We start from the raw sequence: 26,527 nt of genomic DNA, 5'->3' as shown, positions 1-26,527 counted from the left end.
GTCTGATGGTGCCAGGTGCACTGGTGGCTCAGATTGCTGGGCCTTAGCCGCTCCCACTGCCTCCTCCCAGGGAAGACCCAGGATCTTCCAAAATGGTGGGACCTTCCCACGGCGCAGGGAGAAGTGCCCTCACCGCGGTAGCTGGCTGCTCCGTCCACAGCACAGGAACCCTCTGCTCCACGTCTCCGCACTGCAGGGGTTTTGTCGTCCACCTTCACGTCCACTCACACACTAGTTCACTCTCTCACACGCTCACCCTCCCTCAGGTCCTGCCTGCCGCCATCTTTCTCTCCAGACCTGCCATACTTTAACATCACTACCAGGGTGATACCTTGTTCAGTTCATTTACCAAGGGACATCTAAACTGATCCTGGACCCTCACTTCTAAATCTCCCCTCTGTCCCCCCAAATCCACATAAGCAGAGCTCAGAAGTGTGATGAAAGTTTATGGAAGTTGCAGCATTCTTTAAATAGGTAATTTTTTGAAATATTTATTCATCACCATTAATGGGGAGGGTTCCTTCTCTGCTCTCAAGCCTAGTAATAGAGATAGAAGCAAATATGTAAGGGGAAGACTAAAATAAATAGGCAAGAACAGTAAGTAAAACAAATGTATCACTCTCTTACTGCAGGTCCTCACACCAGGAGGAATCAGGTCAAAGTTGGAGAGAGGGAAGAAACTTTTAAAATAAACGTGAGCTTTAGGTTCGAATTTAGAAAAATCTGGTCTTTGATGCTTTGAAATTCATCTTAACAATATGATTCTATCCTTTTAACTAAAATTGTCTTAAAATCCTGGATTCCTCTGGAGATAGCAAATTCTGAAGAAGAAACATTGAATAGACCATAAATGGAATCGGGAATTGAAAAAATATAAAATCCCTTTCTATTTATTCCAACAGAGTTCTGACTGCAATAAACCGTGGTAGTGGAAGAGATTACCCAAGAAAGTGTACAGAAAAAATATGTCTAAGAAGAAAAATGAAGGATGTTTATAGTTAAGGGATTAATTATTGAGGGGGGAAATCAACAAAAAGTGAAGAAAAAGAGAAAGAGAAAGGGAGGGAGAGAGAAAAAGAGAGAGAGGGACAGCCATTTCAACTCTGCAGAAAATTACTGTATCATAGAAATCAACGGAAGAGTTTTTGGAAGAAGATTATGTCAGCAAAAACAAAAGAGATTACACCCTGGCCGGTTTGGCTCATCGGTTAGAGCATCGGCCTGCGGTCCAGAGAGACCCAGGTTCAGTTCCCGCTAAGGGCACGTACCTTGGTTGCAGTTTGTCCCCGGCCCTGGTTGGGTCGTGTGGGTGGCGGCCACTCGTTGTGTCCCTTTCACATCGATGTTTCTCTCTCTCTCTCTCCCTCCCACTCTATCTGAACAAAAATATCAAAAAAATGTCCTCGAGTGAGGAAAAAAAAAAAAAAGAGAGAGAGATTAGGAAGGATAAAAACAAAGTACAGAACCGGCAATTGATGAGTAGGATGCTATTGCTAATTGTCATCAATATTGGGAGATTGGTAAGGGCAGAAGCCAAATATAATGAATAAATAATGAAAGATAATTAGAAAATGGAGCTAGCATATATATTTAGACTATAGTTATTAAAACTTGGACAAGGAAGTGAAAGAGGAGAAAATAGCAGGTGCATTGAGAAGATAGTGTATGGAGAAAGTTTTCCTTAGTATGGGAGTCAAGGGGTACAGGAAATATTCATGGGCAGAGGGGAAGAAACTGGCAAGGAAGGAAGAGGAGAAAATATACATAAAAAGGAGACAAATTCCAGGGAGAGTAGGAGGTATCTTGGCAAGGGTGAAGCAATAAGATGAATCAGGAATAATAGGGGACAGTAAATAGATAGGCAGGATTTGCATCCTACATTAGATATTCCAGAAACTGGAAACAGCATTTTCACTGATCATTAAACTTAGTTTGTGTTCTCGTTTATGTAAGACAGAAGCAAAAGAGAGATTTTGGTTCACCGTTAAAGATGAGGAACTATGAGCTGGGATATTCACAGGATCATGCACATGAGCCAGACGAGAACCTACGTGTGTCGGCAGTGGAGGCAGGAGATGGCAAGGTTGTCAACGAGTAGTAAAGCAATTAAATAAATTTGATGCTTAGTTGTGATAGCGTGGTGAGGTGGTGCTATTGGAAAGTGAAATGTGTCAGTTCATACTGCGAATGTTTTGAAATAAGTCAATATGACCTCAGAGGCAGTTTTCTTTTTCTCTAAAACTTACTTCCCCACTTTTATTCTGGAAACAATAGCATCTATTTCCTCTGGCAATTCACACAATAACTATTCTTTTCTAATCTATTATCTTTAACTTGTGCCTTTCAAGGAAGTCTTTCCTTTTGCTTTCAAATGGGCTCCGATTCCTCTTATTTGAAAAAAACAAAACCCAAAAACTGACCGATGTCTTATTTCTCCACGTTTTCTTCATAACTTCTTAGAATAGAGATCTGTACCTATTGTTTCTTCACTGAGCTTATGAAATGGGTTTTAAGCTTCTGTTCTTTCCAGACATTTCTAAATTTATCAATTGCTAAAGCCAAAGAATTTTTTTTTTCAGCTTTCACATCACTTGCCTTCTCCTTGACATTTTAAATTAATTATCCACTTAATTTATGTTCTCTGTTACTTTCTCTACCTCTTGGTTTTCTAGTTCTGTCTGACCTCCTCCATTCATGTCCTCTAAGCATGTATCTGATCATTTTTCTCCTCATTTAAGACTTTAAATGCCATTCCCTCTCTTGTGTTATTTATCTTTTAAACTTCTTTCATGTTTTATACTTTAATTGCTGCATTACATTCCTTCCCTAATCATGGCATCTTTTTATTTTATCATGGTTCTTTTGTCCTGACAATGTTGAAACTTACCATAGATGTTCTGTAGTTGCTCAGCACCTGTTTCCACCTGCCACCAAACCCTGTCTTCTCTTCTCCCCAGATGTATTAGCTTTCACATGTCTCTACATTGCAACTGTGAGCTCAGCACCGACCCAGCTGGAGTATCTCAGTAGTTTTGATTTTTTCATTTGCGCCCCTGAATAAGATCTACATTTCATTCCACAAAACAAGAAATCTTTGACGATGTAGCAATATTTTAAATATGATTTACCTTTAGCCCAACTGGTGTGGCTCAATGGTTCAGCATAGACCCATGCACCAAGAGGTCACTGGTTTGATTCCCGGTCAGGGTACATGTCCAGGTTGTGGGCCCGATCCCCAGTGGGAGGCATGAAAGAGACAGCCAATTGATGTTCTCTCTCATCGATGTTTCTATCTCTCCCTACTTCTCCCTTCCTCTCTCTCTAAAATCAATAAAGAAAAAATAAATAAATATGATTTACCTTTATACCCTCACTCCTTAAAAATATTCCATAAGTATTAAATAAATCGCATGGATAGATATTTTTCCGGATTCATAATTTAAGAATTGAAACATCTTTTTAAAATATTAAGCTTATCTTCAGAAAATGTTTACTCCTTCTAGGAAATATTAGTGATATGTTTCTTCCTAGACATTATACACATATATACTGACTTGAGTTCAGTAGGAAGAAAAAAGGCTTAAAAATGACCAGTCTATAAGTTTTTCAAACATTGATTTTCAAGTATTACATAGGCATTTAAATGTCAAAATTCGTATCCTAGAAATAAAGTATAGTATTTTAATGTTCTGTTTGAAGTTAAAATATGGCATATAGTATTGCCAGAGGTAAAGTTGAACCATAATGAAGTAAATTAACTGAATCTAAGATATAAATGTGCATTGAAAAGCGACATGGAGCCTGATTTTGAACAATGGAAACTTGAGGTCTTTTAAAATGTAGCCAAATGCAAATAGGAAACATATATGAATTTAGTTCAGCTTTAAAAATTAGTTTTTCTCTTCCATTGACTTTTTCTTTGGTAAGCCATCACTTTCTTTTAAAAAAATTAAAAATATATATATATATATATATATATATTTTTTTAATCTAGAGTCATTTTCTACTTGCAACAATGACAGCAACAGTATGAGGTATAGGAAATAACACTGTGACACCAAAACTTTGGATAACTTTCCATGGAATATGATCACTAAGTGAAGCATGAATACTCTGTAATGTACTCTGTACATTGTCTCTCTTAATTTAACTTATAGTTTTATTACCATAAATAAGTTACTAAAAAGTATTTATATCCAATGCAAGAATTCAGCTTGCAGCTTGACAATGGATCTTTCAGTTCAAGTATATATTGTCAAATGATCTCTGATTGATTATATATGTATATGTATATATATATGTATGTGTATATATATACAGAAATATGTATATTTACACTTTCAGAATATGCTCGACAATATGCAGAAGATCTTCAAAGACTGTTTAATATCTGTTAAGCTAACAAGAGTATAGTAGAGCTTAACACCATTTTCCAGAGTATATTTTGCATCTTATGTCATGGCAACACATATAAAAATGAAATGGAATTAAATTTGATTTAGAATAGAAATAATAGTGGAATCTGGGTGTGCCTATATAGTATTAAAACACCATCCTGCTCAGGTAGCTTAGGAATACCACAATCATGCCCCAGATCATAGCCACTTCTCTCTGCACATCTCTGAGCAAGACATATAAAATTATGAAGACAAATGAAAGAAAAGGACCACATTATTTTGCACTAGGAGTTATATCAAATATTTCACTGTAGGCACCACCCTTCTTTCAAAGCTAGTTAAGTCTTACTCATCTAGTCTTTTCCAGTATGCTGCTTCCTCTCTGCTCATACATGAATCTTGGATTTTATCTCTTCCTCTAAAAGGAGGGAAGGACAGGAAATCATCAAGATGTCCTGGGCTATCATTGCAGTTGTGTGGCTGGCTGGGTGCGAATGGCCAGAAAGGTTGCGTCGCCTCCCACTGCAAGAGAGAGCCCTTGGCCCAGGCCACTGAAGCCATGTTGAATGGAAACCAAATATAGCCACATACAAATATAACACCATTCTCTAATTTCTCAAGGGGTCTAACCCGTAAAAAGTCAGTAAAAGGGAAAGAGAAGTGTGAAAGGTATCTTTATTTACCTATATAAATTGTTTCAGTTTGTTTCAATGCAGGATATCCTGTGTAAGTTATGAATGATATATGATAGGTTGGAGGTCATGAAAAATATTAAAATTTTGTGTGTGATATTTTGAGTATTCTAAATAAGCTCTCAGTCACTAGGAGTCTGGGCTTCTGGAGTCTGGGTGTTAAACATTTCATAGAAAAGTTCATAGAGTATAGAAAACATTAAATATTCCATATTGAAAATAACAAAAATTAATAAAAGATAAACAATTCACTCAAGAAAATAATTTTAACATATAAATAGTAAACCAATATATGTACATGTATATTTATGTATTTTTAATATGTTTTTATTGATTTTTTAGAGAGAGAAATGGAAACATTGATGTGAGAGAGAAACATCCATCGCTGCCTCCTGCACGCCCCCCTAGTGGGTATCAAGCCCACAACCCGAACATGTGCCCTAACTGGAAATCGAACCAGGACCTCTCAGTCCATGAGACGACGCTCAATCCACTGAGCCACACTGGCCGGGCTATTTATGTATTTGTTACAATGGGAGAATGGGCAGTGAGACAAGGCACAAATACAAAAATAAAATAAGAAATCAAATATAATATATGATGGCCCTGGCCTGTTTGGCTCAGCAGTTAAAGCATCGGCCCACAGACCAGAGAGACCCAGGTTCGGTTCCCGCTAAGGGCATGTACCTCAGTTGCTGTTTGTCCCCAGCCCCGGTTGGGGTTGTGTGGGTGGCAACCACTCAGTGTGTCCCTCTCACGTTGATGTTTCGCTTTGTCTCTTTTCCTCCCTCTCTCCTTCCCACTCTATCTGAAAATAAATGCAAAAATGTCCTCAAGTGGGGATTAAAAAAATAATAATAATAAATAAATATAATATAGGATGATAAGCCTAGTGCGCTATGAGATTACAGGTGCCAAAGAAGTTTTCCTTTGTGAAGAATTTTTCTCTGTAGTCTTCCAGTGTTGCCTGACAACACTATTTTTTGTTGTTGTTGTTTTATATAAAAAATGTTTTATATAATTACTCTCTATCACAAAGTAGTGAACCAAGAAGGAATCTCATATAAGACTTAAAAAAAACAAACAGGAGAATGAGAACTGTAAAACCGATAAACAAATATGTTTAAGCTTGAACAGGAAGAGAAAACAGCTCAGATAGTCTGTGTCTTTACTTTGACTCAAAAGAAGAGTTTATTTCTGAAGATGTCAATATGAATGTCAACTGCTCTTACCACATCACTTCAACATTTTCAGAACAGAAACCCCTAATGTCATGACTTCAAGAGACTCACAACTAGTGAATTTTAACTGTTTCTGTTAGCATTTTGTTCAGGTAATTATTTACCCATTTGCTCCTGCTATTAGACAGTGAGTTCTATGAGGGTCACTAGGTCCCATTTATTTTGTATTATCATCACCTAGCACATATTTGTTGAATGCATACATGACTAAAATGAAAGAATATGTTTGAGAATCATCCACCAAAGTAACAACAACAACAATGACAAAGGAAAAGTTCTGTCTGTAGACTCTTTAGCAGAGTGTTCTGCTATCTGTGGTTGAGTTCTTTGTACATTACAGGTGCCTCTATGCAAATAGTAACACATTCAGAACTTGAAGGGGATTTGGAACTGGCATGTAATACTTTCTCAAAACAAAACTGCACATAAAAGAAGAAAAAGGAAACATGAAGAAGACCTCATGCGTTATACTGTATTCTTTATTGGGGATGAAGGATTCAATTTATGTATTTGTGAATGTATTCAAACTTTTACAAAATTATATTATTTTTCTTGGGCCCTGAAGATGGAGACATTGACGTGTTGGCCTACAAGGTATTCAATTAGTATGAGTTTTAAGTGAGTTTAGTGAAAATGCTAAGACATTGAAAATTACAAGCAGTTTTTATCAAAAAGCTGATGGTCACATATATTCTAGCTACTGTTGCTGATGTGTAGGAGTTTTGTTTTATTGTTTGTCTTACTTTTTTCAGATATACAGTATTCACACATGCTTGACCTCCAATCTAGCAGAGGACACAGTGACAATCTTTTTTTTTTAATCCTCACCCAAGGATATTTTTCTATTTATCATCAGATAGAGTGGGAGAGAGGGAGGGAGACAAAGAGCGAGAGAAACATTGATGTGAGAGGGACACATCTACTGGTTGCATCTTGCATGATGAACCACAACCGAGGTGCGTGCCCTTGACCAGAATCGAACCCACATCTCATTGGTCTGTGGGTGGACACTCTGATCACTGGGCCAAACCAGCAAGCGCCACAGTGACAATCTTAATTGTCTTCTTCACCAAGGCACCTGTCTATGTACGAGGATTACATAATCTTCATTTTTGTGTCACCATAGAAATTTTTAGTTATCTCAGGTTTTCTTAAACATATCTGATAAAGTACCCAAATTATGCTCTCTTAGAGAAGGAATAAGAATGGGAAGAAAAGGCATGTTTATTTTTAAAATTACAGCCCAGATCTGTGCTCCAGGGAAACAGTTTAGCAGTTGACAAAGAGAAACTTAAATTCAAATAAAATAATTGATTCAAATTAGTTGGTTTTCACTGTTGTTTATATATCTAAAATATAAGAACCACATTTTTTATTATTTTTTTTTGGAGAGAGCGAGAGAGAAATTGATTTGTTGTTCCACTTATTTATGCATTCATGGGTTGGTTCTTGTACATGCCCTGACCAGAGATCGAGCCCACAACCTTGGCACAATGCTCTCATCAACTGAGTTACTCAGCCAGGGCATTTTTTGACATTTTAAACTTATTCATCCTTCTCTTTCTTCCCTCACACTTTACCCTTTGCTCACCAAGTTCAGAGTTGTGTGTCCACGTAGACTTGTTTCACAAAAATAGTTCATTTAAAATTATTCAAGGGCACTTATAATGCCTTAAATATACATTTTAAAGTTTGAATCTAAGAAATTACGACAAAAAAAGTTATTTGTTTTCTTTATAAGTGTACCTGTGTGTAAACTTATTCTGACATCAGTATAATTGTCATATGATAAATTCAATAAACTTCTGGGGACCAGAAAGTGTATGGTGGGCCTTTGGGAGCAGTTCCACTCAACCAAATGCAGTCTTTTACCTATTATCCAAATATAAATAATTAATTGTAAATTAACTCGTGGTATATATCCATTGCACATTTTTCTGCCAAGATCTTCTGTGTCTAATAAAGGTAATAGGGATTTCCGTGTTATGATGGTTCCTGATAGAATTTCTTTAATCTTTCAAAGCACTTTTGATGGTTCCTTTCTAAATTTTGAGTTTTTTAATTCTATAATTATAAGCCCCTGTTAATAAGGAAATTTTCAGTTTGGAACACATTATTATCAAGAGAAAATTCAGTTATTTCACATAGTATTTGATTTTGACAATTTTGAGAATTTCTGGGTCTAAAATTACCTTGAGAAGTATTTTCAGGGCTAGATTTACCAGGCTAATACCCAAAATGCAATTTTGTTGGCAGTATCATACAATCCAACAAACTTGACTACAGCCAAATTTGAATTAGAATGGGGAAAACATAAATGTATAATACCATCACAAATCTTAATTTCCACAAGTCTCAAAAACCAGAGATGAGGAATTTTATTTTTTCCCATTGCCAAAGATCACACTTGATACAAAGACTCTGTGTTTATTAAAAATATCTCAAGTGCATCTATGTAAATTACTATCTTAAATTATTCATTAGTTTCTCCCTACAGTTTTATATCCTTAGCGAGTGTTCTTTCTCTAAATTTGGTTAATTCTCAAAGGTTCTCAAAGTGTTAATTCTATCCAAATATTTACTTTCAATTTCAGTTTATGAAGCAAATTACTTTTTGCCTGACATTTATGAAATGTTACCTAGTTTTGATAGGTGTACAATATTTTAGTTTTATTAAGTTAATACATTATTTAGCCATAAAAGATATTTTGCAGTCAGATTTGGCTTCATATATTATCATAGTTCTTTTTTTTTTCTTTATTGATATTAGAGAGAGAGGAGAAGGGAGAGGGAGAAAGAGATAGAAACACTGATTGGAGAGAACATCGATTGGCCACCTCCTGTATGCCCTGCACTGGAGATCCAATCCACAGCGTGGGCATGTGTCCTGACTGGGAATCAAAGTGGTGATCTCTTGGTGCATGGGTAGATGCTCATCCACTGAGCCACACCTGCCAGGCTATGATACTTTTTTTAAAAAATTCATCTTTATTGTTGAAAGTAGTATAAATGTCCACTCTTTCTTTCCCATTGACCCCTTCCACGTCACTCCCTCTCCATATCCTTCCTTCACTACACTCTTGTTTGTTTCTATTGGTTACACATATAGGCATATAAGTTATTTGGTTAATCTCTTCCCATTCCCCCACCCTTCTTCCCTCAGATTTGTCAGTTTATCAAATCACTATTGAAAATATGAGTAAAATCTGTATTCAAGGTCATTGTATTTTGAATAATTTTCATCCCTAATTTTACTGCCATCCACCCAAGTCTTCTGCATAGATATAACAAATTTTAAATGAATAGGAACTACTTGGGAGAAAAAGAAAGAGACTTGTTCCTCAAAGTTAATAACTTTTTCACATTTTATTTTTTGTTTTTAAGTATAGAGATCATTGCTATACACCTTATACATAAAGAAGAATAGAATTTGATTAAGTATTTTAATACTGCTATATTATGTTTGTATTTGGTGAGACACCATTTCATAGAGAGGGCAGTATGGCCTGGGTTAGTGTAGCCCTGGCATGTCCCTTACTGTCCCTGTGACTGTGGGTCACACATGCTGAGCTGCAGTTTTCATAGCTCTGAGAATTAGAGTTAAATGTGTTGAATAGATGAATCAGCCTACTCACTCAAAACAATATTTTTGTTACTCATTTAGGTCATTTGAAAGCAGGTTACTATGAAATAAAAGGTATATTATACACATTCCCATCAATGTTTATAGTATGGGAAAGTAGATGACAAAAATTAGAATGAATAAGTAATCACACATTTGTTCTGGCTTCCAAAATGCCTCCTTCACAGTATAACATACCCTACCATTTTAAAACAATGACTGACTAGTCATTTTAAGATAATTATTAATGCTAAAATTTGTCCTTAGAATGTTAAGTGGAACAAAACATTTTACCTCCCAGTAAATAGTTTTTTTTAAATGTTTTTTTTTTTTTTTAATAAAATGTTTCCCTTTAAAGTTTTAAGAATCTTAATTTAATACAAATATAGATATTTTTATGCCTGCTTCATCCTAGATATAACCAATAAAATATTAGTTGGATTTCTTGCTATAAAGTTTTCCTTTTCTGATTTGTAGACTTTAAATATGAATGAAACTTCTTCAAAATTTATATATTTGGGATTCAAGACACACTCTTTTTTTTTTTTTGGTCTGGTTATAAAAGTCCAACACATTTATTTTATACAGATTTTTAGGGAAAAAAGTCAACTTTTAAAATAAATAAAAACAATATGCACAAAGGGAATACATATATTCTTATACAGTTTGTGTCTTTTTCCATGGATGAATAATTACTCCATTGAGTGGCTATGTAATATGAATGTAGACTTTTGTTTTTCCTATAAGCAATCTCATTTTCTCCTCTTACATATGACCTATCATATATATGTATATAAATATGCACAGAATACACTCCCATTTTTGCCTGAATCAATAATTGCCATATTTTCTCAACTTTAGTCATTGTTGTTATCTAAGAGTTGAATAAAAACTTCAGTTGACATAACTTCAAAAGAATTATCTTATTTATCTAAGCATGAATGTCTGTATTGCAATATAAATACAGTATTTGTTGAGTGAATGAGAGAAAGAAAGCATCTGGTTTTCTGCATTTTATTTTTTGACATGTTTTATAACAGCATGCTTTGGATTTTCTTTCTATATTTTATTTTCTTCCAATTATGTTAGCATCACATAATTGCTAACATAGGAATGTCTTCTTTTGTATAAATCTATGTTTTAAGATGGTTTTACAAGATAATTTCTAAAATTCAAATTTGCATAGTTATATTTAGCAGTGGATAGAACAGAAAATTATGATGCATTCATGTATACATTCATAAATTAAATGTTTACCTACCACTACTTTTTATTTGTAGAAGTATTCTAGTTACCTAATGCTATAGGTGTAATAGTGAATCAAATAAAAAATCACTGTCCTTATTGAGCTAACAGTCTTGTGGGGGCAAAAGTATTAATGAAAAGTAACACTGTAAAGAAAAGCAAGTTTAAATTTCCACTTTCATCCATGGTATGTAGCAGATTACATGGTACAATAATCAGAATGAAGGTTTCTTGAAGGAAATTATGTTTGTGATATGAAAAAAGAGGAACAAATTAGGCCAACAGGTTGCAAAAGAGAATTTCAGATGAGGAGTGATGTGTATTAAAGGCTTTTTGGTAAGATTTTGAATTCATCCACACACATTCTGTAAATGGTTAAGTATTTTTTATAATAAAAATATTTTATTGCACCCAAACACACACATTTATTGATTTCTGGAATGTATTATTTTTGTTAGTATGAATGTTACTGCTGTTATTCATAGTATGTCCTTCTGTGTTTATCGGCATATTACTATAAAGCAACAATTTAATTTCAGCTATTTGTTCTGGACTGAATGGGGACAGATGCCATGCATTGGAAAGGCTCGCTTAGATGGCTCGGAGAAGGTTGTCCTCGTAAGCATGGGAGTCACGTGGCCTAATGGTATCTCCATTGACTATGAGGTCTGTTGGATTTTCTTTCTTAAATATTTAGAGAGCATTAACTGCCAGCTTGACTTAGTCCTCTTTTAGTGTTCTCTTATTTTCTTAATAAAACAATGAAACACGTCTTGTAATGTTACTTTTCAATTGATCTTTAGGAAAATAAATTGTACTGGTGTGATGCTCGTACAGACAAAATAGAAAGAATTGACCTTGAGACTGGAGGGAGTCGCGAGATGGTGCTGTCAGGGAGCAATGTGGACATGTTTTCCGTTGCAGTCTTTGGGGCTTACATCTACTGGTCTGACAGGTAATTTATTTTTTCATGAGTATTTGAGTCTCAAAATGTTATTTCAGTGCCTGCTAGTTGCTTTACCCTTGTAGGATTAGCCATTCCTTATCAAGGTCATGAAAAAGATTTCACAAAACCATAAAATTTCCACTGGCAAAGCCAGCACTCTCTGTTCTAGGCTCAACCGTTTCAGTGTAACAGACTAAAAGTTGGTTCCTTTTCTTTCTGCTGGGCTATCGGGTATCTTGAGCTTAAATAACAGGCTTGACTTGAAACCAGCGGCGTTGATCCTGTACGTTCATCTTTTCGGCAGAGCACATGCCAACGGGTCCATCAGAAGGGGCCACAAAAACGATGCCACAGAAACCATAACCATGAGAACGGGTCTTGGAGTCAACCTGAAGGAGGTTAAAATCTTTAACCGAGTAAGAGAGAAAGGTCAGCATTCTCACATAATAAATACATTTTATGTTATTTATTTCTCATTTCTTTTTAACATTTATCAAACTTAAGTTAGGGATTAATTTTTATTTGAGTCCAGAACTTCACAACCTTGTTTTAAGGGGATCTAATTTCTTACAAAAGTCATATAGTAACCTAATGAAAGAAATATATAATATTCCATATATAGATATTTTTGCCTAGGACAGTACATGCATATGGACAGTACATGCCTGGTATATCTTCAGTATAGTTTGGCCTAAGTAATACAGAAAAACTTGATAGATAGAGAAAGTCAATAAAAAAGTACAAAGCACAATTGGGATATTAGAAAGTAAAAAGCAGCCAAAATGTTTGTTTGTTTGTTTGTTTTTATTAAATTTTAGTCTATAAAGTAATTATGGTTCCAGAAGTTTGCTATTAGTATAAAATATGTACAAAGTCATCACTTCTTTAAAGTGTGTATTTTAAAACTGATGTGATGATTTGGATATTTTAAAAAATAGCTTCCTTACAATAACATTTGGTTTTATTTCCATGAAAATAAATTGCATTTAATTTTTTTGACATCAAAGGAAGTTATAATAATTTTGGAGATGATGATGAATTCATAGCAGAAAATTCATCTAACGGAGATATCTTAATAATATATGACATCTTCACTCAAAACTGGGGTAAAAGATTTATTCCCAATATTCTTAGGATGTTAGGCACATTGGCATCATAAATTTCTTTGCTACCTTAAGTACTTCACAGACACAGAGCATAAAGTACTCATGTTTTTGTGTGAATTCAGTTCACATTTTGAGTGAATCTATTACTTATGCCAAAGATCACAGTATGTATAACTTATTATATTCTCAGTCTTAAGTTTCAAAACGGAGTTATACACGTAACTAGCTGACAAAGGGAAATTTTAAATGTTTATTTGGATGGTGAGGGAAGCAGAAGAATGCCATCTTTGAAATAAGAAATCAAAGGTTTTAAATTGTGTGATTAAAAAACTCATTGCTTTGTAAGGTTTGATTTTTAATGACCAGTCTAAAAATTAAGAATAAGAAAACCAAGAATATTCAACATTATTTTTTAATATTTCTATTTAGAAAATTATATTTGGCAAACAAAAGAAAAAAGCGTAAATATGTGTGTGTTATTCTATTTTCATCCTTAGGGACCAATGTTTGTGCCAAGGACAATGGTGGATGTCAGCAACTTTGTCTTTATAGAGGAAATTCCCGGAGAACTTGTGCCTGTGCCCATGGATATTTGGCAGAGGATGGAGTTACTTGCCTAAGGCATGAAGGGTATTTGCTGTATTCAGGGAGAACAATATTAAAAAGTATACATCTTTCTGATGAGACCAATTTAAATTCACCAATAAGGCCATATGAGAATCCACATTATTTCAAGAATGTCATAGCCTTGGCTTTTGACTATAATCAAAAAAGAAGAGGTGCCAACCGAATCTTTTACAGTGATGCACACTTTGGAAATATACAGCTTATTAAAGATAACTGGGAAGACAGACAAGTAATTGTTGAAAGTAAGTACAAGAATTTATTTTTAAATATTTTGATGAAAACAAGTATTGTTTGGATTAGTAGAGAATTTGAGTGATAATTCCATGTAGCAATTGTATTTTCCTAAAGTTTATATTCAGAATGAATGCACCTAAATTATCCAACTACCCAAAAGTCAAAGAAGTAATAAACTGCTGGTATGTACAGCATATATATTATGATTATTAGCTTGTAATCATGAATCTTTCAATATATTCCTTCATAATATTTCTTATAAATAAATGTTAAAATTCATAGAAAATAATTTTTAGTACAAAACTTACCAATTTTATTTCAGAGGGTAAAATTGTATCTTTAAGGATATCTGTTTAATTATATTCAGTGGATTGTGTTTTCTCAAAGAGATCTTTTTGTTTATACATATATATATATGGGTGTGTGTGTACACACATACAGTCTTAATGAGAAAATGTTATTAAAGAAATAATTTAATATTTTTAAATATTTTAAATATTTACTCAAGCATAATCTTGTGTGGATTATCCACATAATATAGATAAATCTCTTTCTGTCATCCAGCTTTTACAAGGACTATTTTCATATTTGGCATCTCTCTTTTTTCTATGTTTATGTGATCTCTCTATATTTCCCACTTTTCCAATTTCACTATACCAGGAATCAATTTTTGTTACTTTTCAAACTGTAAAGCACTATATAAGTTTATTGTAAAATGTTCAAGTAACATAGATTTAAAAATGAAAATTCTGCCTCATCAGTGCAACATTAATTCTGTTTAGTTACTCTTAATTGATGACTGTCTTTCCCTCAGAATTTTCTTTATGCATGTGTGTGTGTATCATTTGTAATTACAAAAATAGAATGGTCCTATGCACATTACTCAGCTGCTTTTTTTCACATAGAGTATATCTTGAAAAGCTCTCATTTCAGTACATAAGGCTGTATCTTATTTTTTTGAAAGCCTGTTCTAATTCTATACTAAGGATACGATAATTTACTTAACCATTTTCTAATTGATAAGAACTTAAGCTGTTTCTGGTGTCTCATCATTACCTACAATGTCATAATAAACATTTCCACATATAAGTATGTTTATTCACATATATGATGCTTTTTAGTATAGAATCCTAGAAATAGAATTACAAAGTCAGTATTTATTTATAGCTGATCAAATCTCTTAAAAGACCATATAATTTTATGTTTTCATCAATTGTCTATAAAAGGCCTATGTTCCCATACTTTTGTCAACAATGATTTTGTAATTTTTATCTTATGACTAATATATTAAAAAGTCAACTTATATTAATATACATTTACCTGGCGACTAGTGAGCTCCAGCATCTAATTGTATGTTTATCCATATAAAAATAGATATTTTAGATCAAACTTTATACTGTATGTCCCATGCTATATCTGCCACTGTACATTTTGTTCTTTCAACATTTTGTATCCTTAATCCTTTTTGCTTCTTCAATTCCTACCTAGCCTTTTCAAATAAGTTCATGTGTATACTTTATAAATACATTTATTTCACAAATATACATTATTAATTTTTGTCTCTAGGTTACCATAATTATTGTAAGTTCCTACATATTAATTTGTATATTTTAGCACATGCCATTTTGGCTTTTCTCTGTGTGTGTGTGTATGTGTGTGTGTAAATGAAACTATATACTGATCACACAGGGGACATATTTGAGATATGTTGATTCTTTGGGAACATCTCTATAAGCCTTGGTCCTCCGTTTTCCTAGACTGATACAATTTAGAGTTGGAAGTGCTTATATTATATCAATGATATATTTATTTATTCATTTTCTGTGCTCCAAATTTTTTGTTAGGCTCCCTGGGAGTAAAAGTGAATATAAGTCCATAGACTTCAGAGGCCACAGTTGAGGAGGAAAACTACAAATGAATAACATTTAAGTTTAATAGAATTCACAAGATACCAAATGCCTAGAGAATTAAAAAAATCACCTGCCTGGTAAAGTTAGAGGAGACCATTGAGCTGGGTTGAGGAATGTAGAGGATTAATAGGTGTCTATCAGTTGATTGGACCAGGTGGAAGAAGAGAATAGAAAGAAGAATAATTCTAGACATGTGGTTCCCTAGGCATTCCCAATACATGTTCAAGGCATCTAAGAGATCAAAACTATTTTCATAATACTAGATACTCGCCTTTTTAAAACTGTGTTGACATCTGCACTGATGATGCAGAAGCAGTGGTGGCTGAATTGCTAGCACCTGAACTCTAATTAAAAGAGTGGCAACGCCCAGCCAGAGTAGTACAGTAGGTTTGAGCATCGTCCTGTGCACCAGAAGGTTGGATTCTCATTCATGGGTCAGGGCACATACCCAGGTTGTGGGTTCTATATATAATCAGGGTGCATGCAGAGGGCAGCCACTCGATGTTTCCCTCCCTCCCTCCCTCCCTCCCTCTCTCAAAGCATGTCCTCATGTAAGGATGAAAACAAACAAAAACAAAAACAGTGAAATACTTACCTGGCAGGGGAGATACCATGATCAGGAAGGTGGTTTTCCCAGGGCGAGGTTTTTCCATTGCACTGTGGGTGTGCTGACCCCTGCGATTGCCCCAAATGTGGGAAACTCGACTGCATAATTTGTGGTAATGGGAACTGCGCTCACGCTCTACCCTAAAAAAAAACAAAACAAAAAAACAGTGGCAACAAACTGTACTAACAGTGATTGTAATTTCACTGCCACTTACTAGCAGGAAAAAAAAAAAAAGAGTTTTACTTAACATCTTTGAAAAAAGAGCAAAATAAATACTTTTATTATATTCTAATCCATCAATATACATCTTTTTAATATTCTGTGTGAGAAAATTGCTCATAATGCACTCCTTCTGCATTCTGAAGTACAAATGCATGGTTTGCTTTACCTGAAGGGTTATTTGAGTTCAAACTTCTTCTAAGGAATATCATTTCTTACATGAAAGAATGAAGAACAGGCAAATTGTAGTTATTCAAACTTAGGTGTGTGACAGACAATTTCTAAAGAATGGGTAAAATGAATCTGTCACTATAAGAATAATGACCTAGTGTTTGTTGCAAATATTAAAAATCAAGCTTTGAGGTAAAATTAAAATTGTGTAAGACTTGTATCCACCACAGTACACTTGATATCTTCCCAATACTTAAAGACTTTTCTGATTACATGAGTGGTAATATTACTAATGTGAGTTTTGGAGTATTGCATAATGCAATGTGTCATCATTTGTAAGATATTCATAACTCAGAAAACAAGTATTTTCCAAATGGCATGATAAAATTGTGCATTGGTAAGTGATCCTTTCAAAATTCATGATAGATCAATGAATTTCAATGTAATAGAGTATGCAAAGTGCATCACTTTGTTTTCTGATAGCACACTGAAGCTAACCTTTAGGTAACTACCACTTGTAATGTGTTTGTGAGTATGAAAGAATGTCCTTTTTCAATGCCATAGCTGTGTGAAGCTGGATTTTTTTCATATGTGTCAACTAAAATACCACAGTAGACAGGATGATGAAGTAGATGTGAGAATTAAGCTGTCTTCAAGTAATCCAGACTTTAAGCAGATTTATAAAATTATAAGAAAATGCTTTATTTTTTTTCAAATACAGCTGTTTATTTGGTATTATTTATATTAATATGCAATCAATTCATTTTTTACTTTCAAATAAATGAATACATTTTAAAACCAAAAATTTCAGCTTAAATTTCTAATATGGTAATTAGCTGTAACATAACTCACATATACAACATATCTGTGGAGTCCTTGATAATTTTAAAAAATTTAAAACACCTCAGATTAAAAAGATTGAAAACTACTCTTCTAATTTAAGGGCTTAAATTTTTTTAGTATATAGGTATGAAAAAGCACAAGGTAGACAAAGAGTTCCATATCATTTGGTATGATTGAAACATGGATGTATAACATGGCTCGATTTTAGCTGGCATCCTATGAAAAAGTCCAATATTGCAGAATTTGTTCTGCCAAAATAAGAGGTTTATTGAGATATATTTTACATACTATACAATTCACCCATTAAAATTGTACAATTCAATATTTTTTGGTATACTACATTATTAGCTTTTATTTTTTTTTAATTTATTGTTATTGTTGACACTATTACAGATGTCCCCATTCCCCCCACCCTTTGCCCACCTTTACTCCACCCCCACTCCCCTTTCCCTGTGGTGATCACCTTACTGTTGTCTATGTTCATGAGTTATGTATGTATATTATTTGGCTAATCTCTTCACCTTATTTCAGCTGATCCCCCCACCCTCTCCCCCCTGACAGCTGTCAGTCTGTTCCATGTATCCATGCCTCTGGTTCTATTTTTTTCATCAGTTTATTTTGTCATTCAATTCCACATATAATTGAGATCATATGGCATTTGGCTTACTCTGACTGGCTTATTTCACTTAGTACAATTGGCTTTTAAAATTAGGTAAATATATATGTACATTTATATGTATAATATAACATTTGCCATATAAGTATTTTTTTATTTTTTATTTTTCCTTCATTGATTTTACAGAGAGAGGAAGTGAGAGGAAGAGAGAGATAGAAACATCGATGAGAGAGAACATCGATTAGCCGCCTCCTGCATGTCCCCCACTGGGGATTTGGCCCACAACCCAGGCATGTGTCCTGACCAGGAATCGAACCAGTGACCTCTTGGTGCATGGGTCAATGCTCAACCACTGAGCCACACCAGCTGGACCATATAACTATTTTTAATTGTATAATATAGTGACATTAATTAATTAATTACATTAACAATATTGTGCAACCATCACCACTGTCTATGTCTAAAACATTTTTAAATGAGTAAGAAATAATTAAAATGAAAACAACTAAAAGTCTTGGAAATGAAAAATATGAACATTAAAATACAAATTAAAAAGAAATCCCAGTTGAGAGATGAACGTTTATGCTGGGATAGTCAACATGAAAATGAACAAATGGGATTCAAATTGTTATGAGGAAATAACCCACAAATTAGACAAAAAGGCAACAGAACAAACATGAGAGCAGTTGTGAAACTCAGAATTAGTAGGTTTAACATGCATACAGCTAGTAGATATTGACTACTACCAAAAGGAGAGGGAGGGGAAGAAAAGTAACATTCAAAGAGATAATGGATTTTACTAGAAATGAAGAAATAAGTGGATTATTAGACTGAAAATGCACTCTGAGTGTCAAGAAGATTAAATCAGCCATCAAAGCAAAACTTCAGACAATCATAAAAAAGAAAAAAAAACCTTACGATGCTACCAGAAGGAATAGAGAGATCACCTACGAGAGATGGACAAATGGATTTAAGCAGACTTCTCATCAGTAACATTAGTAATATTTCCACATTGCTAAAGAAATATATAATTCTGTAGTTGACTAAATTATTAATCAAAATGAAGAGAAATAAATATTGTTTTAGACATACAAATTCAGCAGCAATACATCGACATATTCTCACAAATAAAGACTTGAAATAATTGCTTCAAACTTGACTATAATCCACAGTTAGAAGTAAATTTTTTTATTTTATATTGTAATTCAGTATATATGTTTCAGTTTTACAAAAAAAATGTCTTTATAGGAATTATTTTAGGGTGTTTTGTTTTAGCCAATCAGAGCATAGTAATTTTTTTTTTTTTAACAAACATTACTTAAAATAAAGTCAAATGTCCCTACATTCAAAAACCAATAAAGTTGTGTAGTTAAATAAAGCTACTCTTGAACTAGCAATAAAAACAAAGGCCACACAGGACCTTAATAGAGAAAATTATAAAATATTAGTGAACATAATAAATGACCTAAATAAAGGAAGAAAATATTTTCATTATTAAAAAAACTCAATTTTCATACCTATGGTTATTTGCCATACATTTTCTGTAAATTTAATGCAATTTAAAATGCCAAAATGACTTTTTGTAGACGTTTGCATGCTGATACCAAAAGTCTCATGGAAGAGCACAGTTCCAACAATGGTAAGGCAATTTTGAAGAAACATACACTTGTAGTATCTCCTTGACAAATGCCTAACTTATTAAAAAGCTGTAATAATTAAAATAATGTGATATTGCCAAGAGAATATTAGAACAGAGAGCACAGAAGCAGATCCATACGTACATATCTTGTAGGCAAATTTGTTATGTATTACCAAGTTAATTCAAATCTCAAATCAGTTAAATAATAATGAACTGCACTTAATAAATAAATGATGCTAGTACATTTTGCATGTAAGAGATAAAACAAAATTATGTTTCTAGTTCATACTATACTCAAAAATAAGTTCTAAACACATTAAGTATAACTCTCATTTTTTAACATTAAATAAATTATAGGAAAATATATTTATAAACTCAGAATAGTAAAATAGTTAAAAAAATACACATAAAACATAATAAAGTATAAGTTAGGTATAGTTTACCTCACTGAAATTAAAAGATTTTTAACAGAAAATAAAAAGAATTTAAAAGGCAAAACAAATAAAGACTAGAAGTTATTTGTATTTCCTAAAAGCAAAACAAATTACAACTAGAATTTATAATATGCCACTACAAAGACTAATAAAAATATGGATAAATTACAACAAAACTCTATTCCCAAAAAAGAAAACATAATCATAATAAGCATTTTTAACTTCATCAATCATTAAAAAATTAGTAATCATCCCAGCCAATGTGGCTCAGTGGTTGAGCATCAACCCATGCACCAAGAGGTCGCTGATTTGATTCCCGGTCAGGCCACATGCTCAGATTGTGGACCCAATCTCCAGTGGGGGGCATGCAGGTGGTGGCCAATCCATGTTCTCTCTCATCAATGTTTCTATTTTCTCTCCTTCTCCCTTTCTCTCTCTAAACCAATACAGAAAAATAAATTTGTAATCAAACAATGAGATGATATTTTCTCATCATAAATTGGACAATTTTTTTAAAAGTTTGATAATGTGGAGAAACTAGAACATTTATATACTATTGAACAACTTTGTACAATTACTTTAGAGAGAGCCATTTTGCAATATTTTGAAATGTGGGAAAAGTATATATTCTTTAATCCAGAAATTCCCACTTTTAGAGTAAACTTAGGTATTTCTACTTTTTAAAAAATGGTATATTTTACTACAGTTAAAAACAACAAAAATTTAGTGCTGTGTACAGTGTGTGGCAAAAATAAGTTTACAGTTGTGAGTATGTGAAACAGTTTATTCTTGTATTATTATTTATTTATCATTGCATAATTTTAACCTACTTTTTGGCCCACTATACAGGTACCTTAAATGTAGCCTGATTAAAACATAATAATTTCATATAACAAACATGTTGCTAAATGATATAGTTTGATATAATATATAATGTTGAAAATATGCTAAACAATATTATGTATTGTGTTTTAATAGGAATTTATGTGGTGATTTGTTTTTATTTTGTTAATCCTCATCTGAGGATATTTTTCTATTGATTTTTAGAGAGAATGGAAGGGATGGAGGGAGGAGGAGAGAGAGAGAGACATTGATGTGAGATAGATACATCTATTGGTTGCACATGCCCTGACTGGGGCATGGGATTAAACTTGCAATCCAGGTATATGCCCTTCATCAGGAATCAAACCTAAGTTCCTTCAGTGTGCAGGCCGATGCTCTAACCACTGAGCACCACTGACCAGGATGTGGTGATATTTTTAAAGCTTAGTAATACTTTCTTGATAGTTATATAATGGTTATGTGAGATGTGAGGAATTATTAGATATGGAAGGAAACTACTATTTTTTAAACTTAGCTCAAAATAAAATGTCTAAATAAAAAATAAATTACATTAAAAATTATACACAATATCAACATTTTGCTTTCTCTGGGGCATAACAAGGAAAAATTTTATCAAGAGTATAACATAGTTCCAACCATACTTATATTGGTTTTTAAAAATCTGAAACATTTATAGCAAAATTGCAAAATTTCTTAAATTATTAAATTATTCCTTCTACTCTTCTATAAATCTAAAGCATTTCAGAAAGTAAATAAAAATAAATAAAAGTAATTACTTATAAATATTAAAAATACATTAATAATTTAATCAGTCACATCTCATATATATACATATTCAGAATTTAAATTACATTAGCAAAACATGTTGAGAGACAGGGTGGTAGCCTACTACCTTCCTTTCCTTTTCCTTATTTATGGACAGTGACCTTTGTTGCATACCCAGCTTGATATTTCCAATAAATCACAATAAGATATAGTTCTCATATTTGTGTTAGAATCCAAAAATGTAATCAATAGTTTCAGAATACTTTTAGATATTTTTCAATAGTACTAGAGTTAGGTCCAATGTTATTACAAAACTTCACTAAAAACATATGGAGGGCTCTATAATGATTATGGTTGGTGAGTCTGAGTAAGCATGGAGAGAAGGATAAAAACAAGTTTGGTGAGCTGAAGCATCTGTCATTGGACAGAGCAATTATAGAGATGTTAGGTGGACTTGGGGCAGATAGTAATTCAAATATGAATTAATGTCCCAATACTGGATCACTGTCAAGTAAGTTCTCAATAGGTGAGTCAGGGTGGAGATAAGATAGTAACCCCCCATCAGAGCTATATCTGTATTAAATGTCAGTTTAAAGTTAATTATACATATATATTTTTTAATCCCTAATCTAGAAGTTGAGAGTTTAGTTTGTATCAATTAGCTTCATTTCATTATAAAGCATCCTAGAATTCAGTGTCTTAAAACAACAACTACTTTTTTATCTTGCTGTTGTGTGGGTTGGCTAGGTGGTTTTTCTGGTCTGTGTCCACTCCTCAGATCTCTGGCCAGCTGGCAGATCAGATGGTAGCTGGTTATCAAGGATGGCCTCCCTCCTATGTCTGGCAGTAGGCAGCTGTGTTCTGAGTAACTGGACCTCAGATCTCTCATTATGCAATGGGCTAGCTTGGCATGGTCTCAGGGTTCCAAGAAAGAGCTGGCCCCAACATAAAAACATTTTAGAAAACATTTTTACTAAGATTTCATTGATCAAGGCAAGTCACAAGGCCAAGTCCAAATTCAATGAATGAAGAAGTAGATTCACATTGATGAGAGGGCTTGAAAAAGGGCTACACCCATACACAAAGAGGAAGGAGTTCCAATTTCTGTAACCAACATAATTGTAGAAGTAATTTTTAGCTTATCCCTTCAACCTCCTATGTAACACATTAAAATTGGCCTGGCTTTTGGAAATTCACTTTGTTGTTTTATTTGCTATATAATGTTTCTTAATAACCAGTAGTGAGCTAGGGCAATAATAGCTGGCTTTATCTGTGAACTATACATCAATTTATATTTGATGGTGAAGAAATAAAATGAAAGGAAATATCTGGTGGGGGAAGATATGACACAACTGTGGGTAGAGGACTTCATGGCACTGAATTGATTCTGTCACCATCAAGGGTATAAACTTTTTCAGTTTAGCTCTAATAATGCTAAATTTTTCTAATGATTCCCTCATGATTAGCTGCTGCTAAGACACTTTAATCATCTAACATTTTTTATTCATCGATGTGGCCAAAAAACGTGTTTTGTTGTTATTGTTGTTGTTTTGTAGTTTTGACTTGAATGTGGAAGTTATAAATGGCAACTAAGGAAAAAAATCTGTGATGTAGTGTTAAAAGAGGCATTTTTCATAGGAAGTAATAAAAGACAGTATACGTATTAGAACCTTCCTTTCCTTTTGAGAGATTTATGGCGTAGATTCAGCAGATGAAATCAGTGTACTGTGAATTATAAATAGGTCTTTGACGAGCTGGATGATGAATTCAGAATTCTTAAGAAAACAGGAGAACGCTTGTTGAAATAGGCAAGGACACAAGTGAATCCAAGTTTCCTTGTGAAAGATGGTTGTAACTATGGTAGTGAAGTTGCCTGTTATTGTTTGATGGGGCAAGATATTTAATTTCTTATAACTGCTGTAATGTGCTCAGCTTTTTTTTTTATTTCTAATGCAAAAATAAACAAAATGTACAAGATGTATTATCTACATATTCTACTAATACCTATTCAGTATTACATATAAAATTTCTGATGGTGGGGAGGAAGGCAGAGTGGGAGGAGAATGTTAAATAAGTTATACTAAAATCATTATGTAATATGCTTCCTGGGGCAGGTTTTTTTTTTTTTTTTTTTCCTTAAGTGACTTTTAATTAATAGCTTCAAAAGTGGCATAAGTAAAGATAAATAGATTATATTTCAAAAATTTTTATAGTTAGCCTTATTTACACCACCTACTAGAATATAATATGTGGCTTAGATTGTCACTCTTGCAGAATAGCATTCTCACAATACTTCATGTTATGTTCAAATTAATGTCAGCTGCTGCAAGCCTCATTTACTTTTTTAGATTTCTACAAAGTAAGATTTGCAGCGTGCAGTTCGATGTTTACTGACACGTTGATAAATCTGAGTGTTAACGAATACACTATACCCCACTGTTCCTCTCCATTTCCTTCAGCAATTTAAACCCTATCGTCTTCTTTCTTTCCTTCCTTTTCACACAATCTATCTTGATGAGAACAGCATTATTATTGATGCCTTCATGTACTTATCCATCTCCTCACAATTTCGAATAACTTTGACTCCATGGTGCTCTGTTTTCGCTTCCCACTAAAGCTTGACGACAGCCTGTATCTCATCATTCCTTAGCACTGCCCTACCTACAGTCCTTGAACTTGGTGTTTCTCCTTTTTAAACACAACCTGATCACCTTGCATCTAGCATAATCTGTCAACAACCGGTTTTTTCTTTACCTGCATTATAATTTTTCTACACTTCTCACTTCATATTCAAGTTAGTTCTCTGCTGACCACACCATCTTTTTTTTTTTCTTTTAAACAAAACCTGGACCTAGAAATAAGCCATTTAATATTGTCCCTATCACTTTACTATGTTATCAAATAAACCACCCTCTGATTTCTGTTTGTCACTAGACAAGTGTGTTCCCGCAGAAGATTTCTTCCTGTACTCCTGGGCATATTTTCACTTTTAGAGAACTCAATCGTTGTGATGATACATACTAGGAACTTTAGTGTTGATTATTACTTTAAATTCAAACTTTATAATTTATCTCTTTTCTAATGGAAAAGTGTGAAATCTCTAGACATTTACTGAAAATGTCCTTTAATATCCTTTACGTCAATTCTTGATGAACATACCAGAGTTATTTCCCCACCTGAAAATCAGAATCCCTCCTAATTTCATTGTTAGTAAATCATAATTTCCTTCTCAGTCAGGATCTAACCTCAAAATTATTAAATCCCTGTGTTCCTGTATCCCCTGAACCATTGATTCAACAGGTTTTTCTTACACATGGCATCATTACAGGCCATATCTTCATTTCTTTATTACTGAATAATTGCCAATCTTCTACGTGCTTTTCTTTTTTCTGGCTCGAGTTTCTAGAAGTTTCTATGTATTATGCACAGTGATGTTTTCATTGAATTACTCCCTAAAACACTAATTGACTCAGCATTTCTAAACTTGTAATTCATTTATGTCTCCAGGTTTGGTGTGATCTCAATTTAGTTGATCCATCTCCTAATAAATCTCTACAAATCTCTCTACCATGTAAAAATACCCTTTCCTCTGGTCCACTCATACCCTGATTGATTTAAGAACACACCATATTTTTACCTAAAAGTCCACATCTTTACTTATGATGCTAAACTAGAATGGAAGAGCTTTTATGGCCTGTTACCTGGTCTATATGTGGGGAAGTTAATAATTCAGGTCCAATTGTTTTCATACCAAAAGGGATGAGGATGTTTTCTAGACTGCAGCCCACAGTGATCTTCTTTTGAAAAAACATTCAGGACTTCTATGTGTTTCACATCCTTATCACTTCCTTGGTTATTACTATATGCTTTTGTTTGCTTGTTTCATTTTTGTTTTTGTGATCTCTCCAAGGAAATGTCAAGTGCTTCTAGGCAGGCTCCGTTGCAGGTACTCTTCTATTCCCCTTCTAATCTAGGGTAGACCTCTTCGCATGCTAGAAAATAAAACTAACTCACTATATTGTGAATTTGCTGTGTGTTAAGCATATCATTAGATTATTAGAAGTCTCGTTTTACAGCTTCATTTGCAGAGTAAAAGCAGTTCATTGACTTCTACTGTTATCCTGGTTGGACTGATGGGATTCTGTGGGGAGGAGTACAGTGACTCAAGCTTCCGTGAGAAAATATGAGAGGCAGCAGCACAGAACACTGGGTAACAGCAGGGATTCTGAGCCAGGAGACCCAGCTGGGTCAACCCAGCCCCTCCCTCGCTGCTCACCATTTCCAAGCTGTGTCCTTGGACAAATTATTCACCTTTTCTTGCCTCAGATTCCTCTTCCTCTCTTAGGAACATGTTTTAATTCCTTTATTAG

General features: G+C 33.7%; 1 protein-coding gene and 1 non-coding gene across 2 annotated transcripts in view; both read left to right on the top strand.

Annotated features, from left to right (window-relative positions):
- The window catches only part of LRP1B (LDL receptor related protein 1B), a 1,816,022-nt gene that overhangs the window by 1,376,956 nt on the left and 412,539 nt on the right, over positions 1-26,527 (top strand). The window contains exons 38-41 of the mRNA XM_036254023.1: positions 11,737-11,863; positions 12,001-12,152; positions 12,448-12,572; positions 13,747-14,118. Coding sequence (XP_036109916.1) covers positions 11,737-11,863; positions 12,001-12,152; positions 12,448-12,572; positions 13,747-14,118 — 776 coding nt within the window. The remainder of the gene's footprint in view (positions 1-11,736; positions 11,864-12,000; positions 12,153-12,447; positions 12,573-13,746; positions 14,119-26,527) is intronic.
- On the top strand, positions 16,608-16,769 carry LOC118625889. The gene has a single exon (XR_004958748.1). It is a non-coding gene; the product is annotated as a U1 spliceosomal RNA (small nuclear RNA).

Source organism: Molossus molossus, unplaced genomic scaffold, assembly GCF_014108415.1.
Source record: "Molossus molossus isolate mMolMol1 unplaced genomic scaffold, mMolMol1.p scaffold_m16_p_11, whole genome shotgun sequence".
NCBI lineage: Eukaryota > Metazoa > Chordata > Mammalia > Chiroptera > Molossidae > Molossus > Molossus molossus.
Note: the sequence above shows the minus strand (reverse complement) of the source record. Positions and strands in the feature narration are given on the sequence as shown.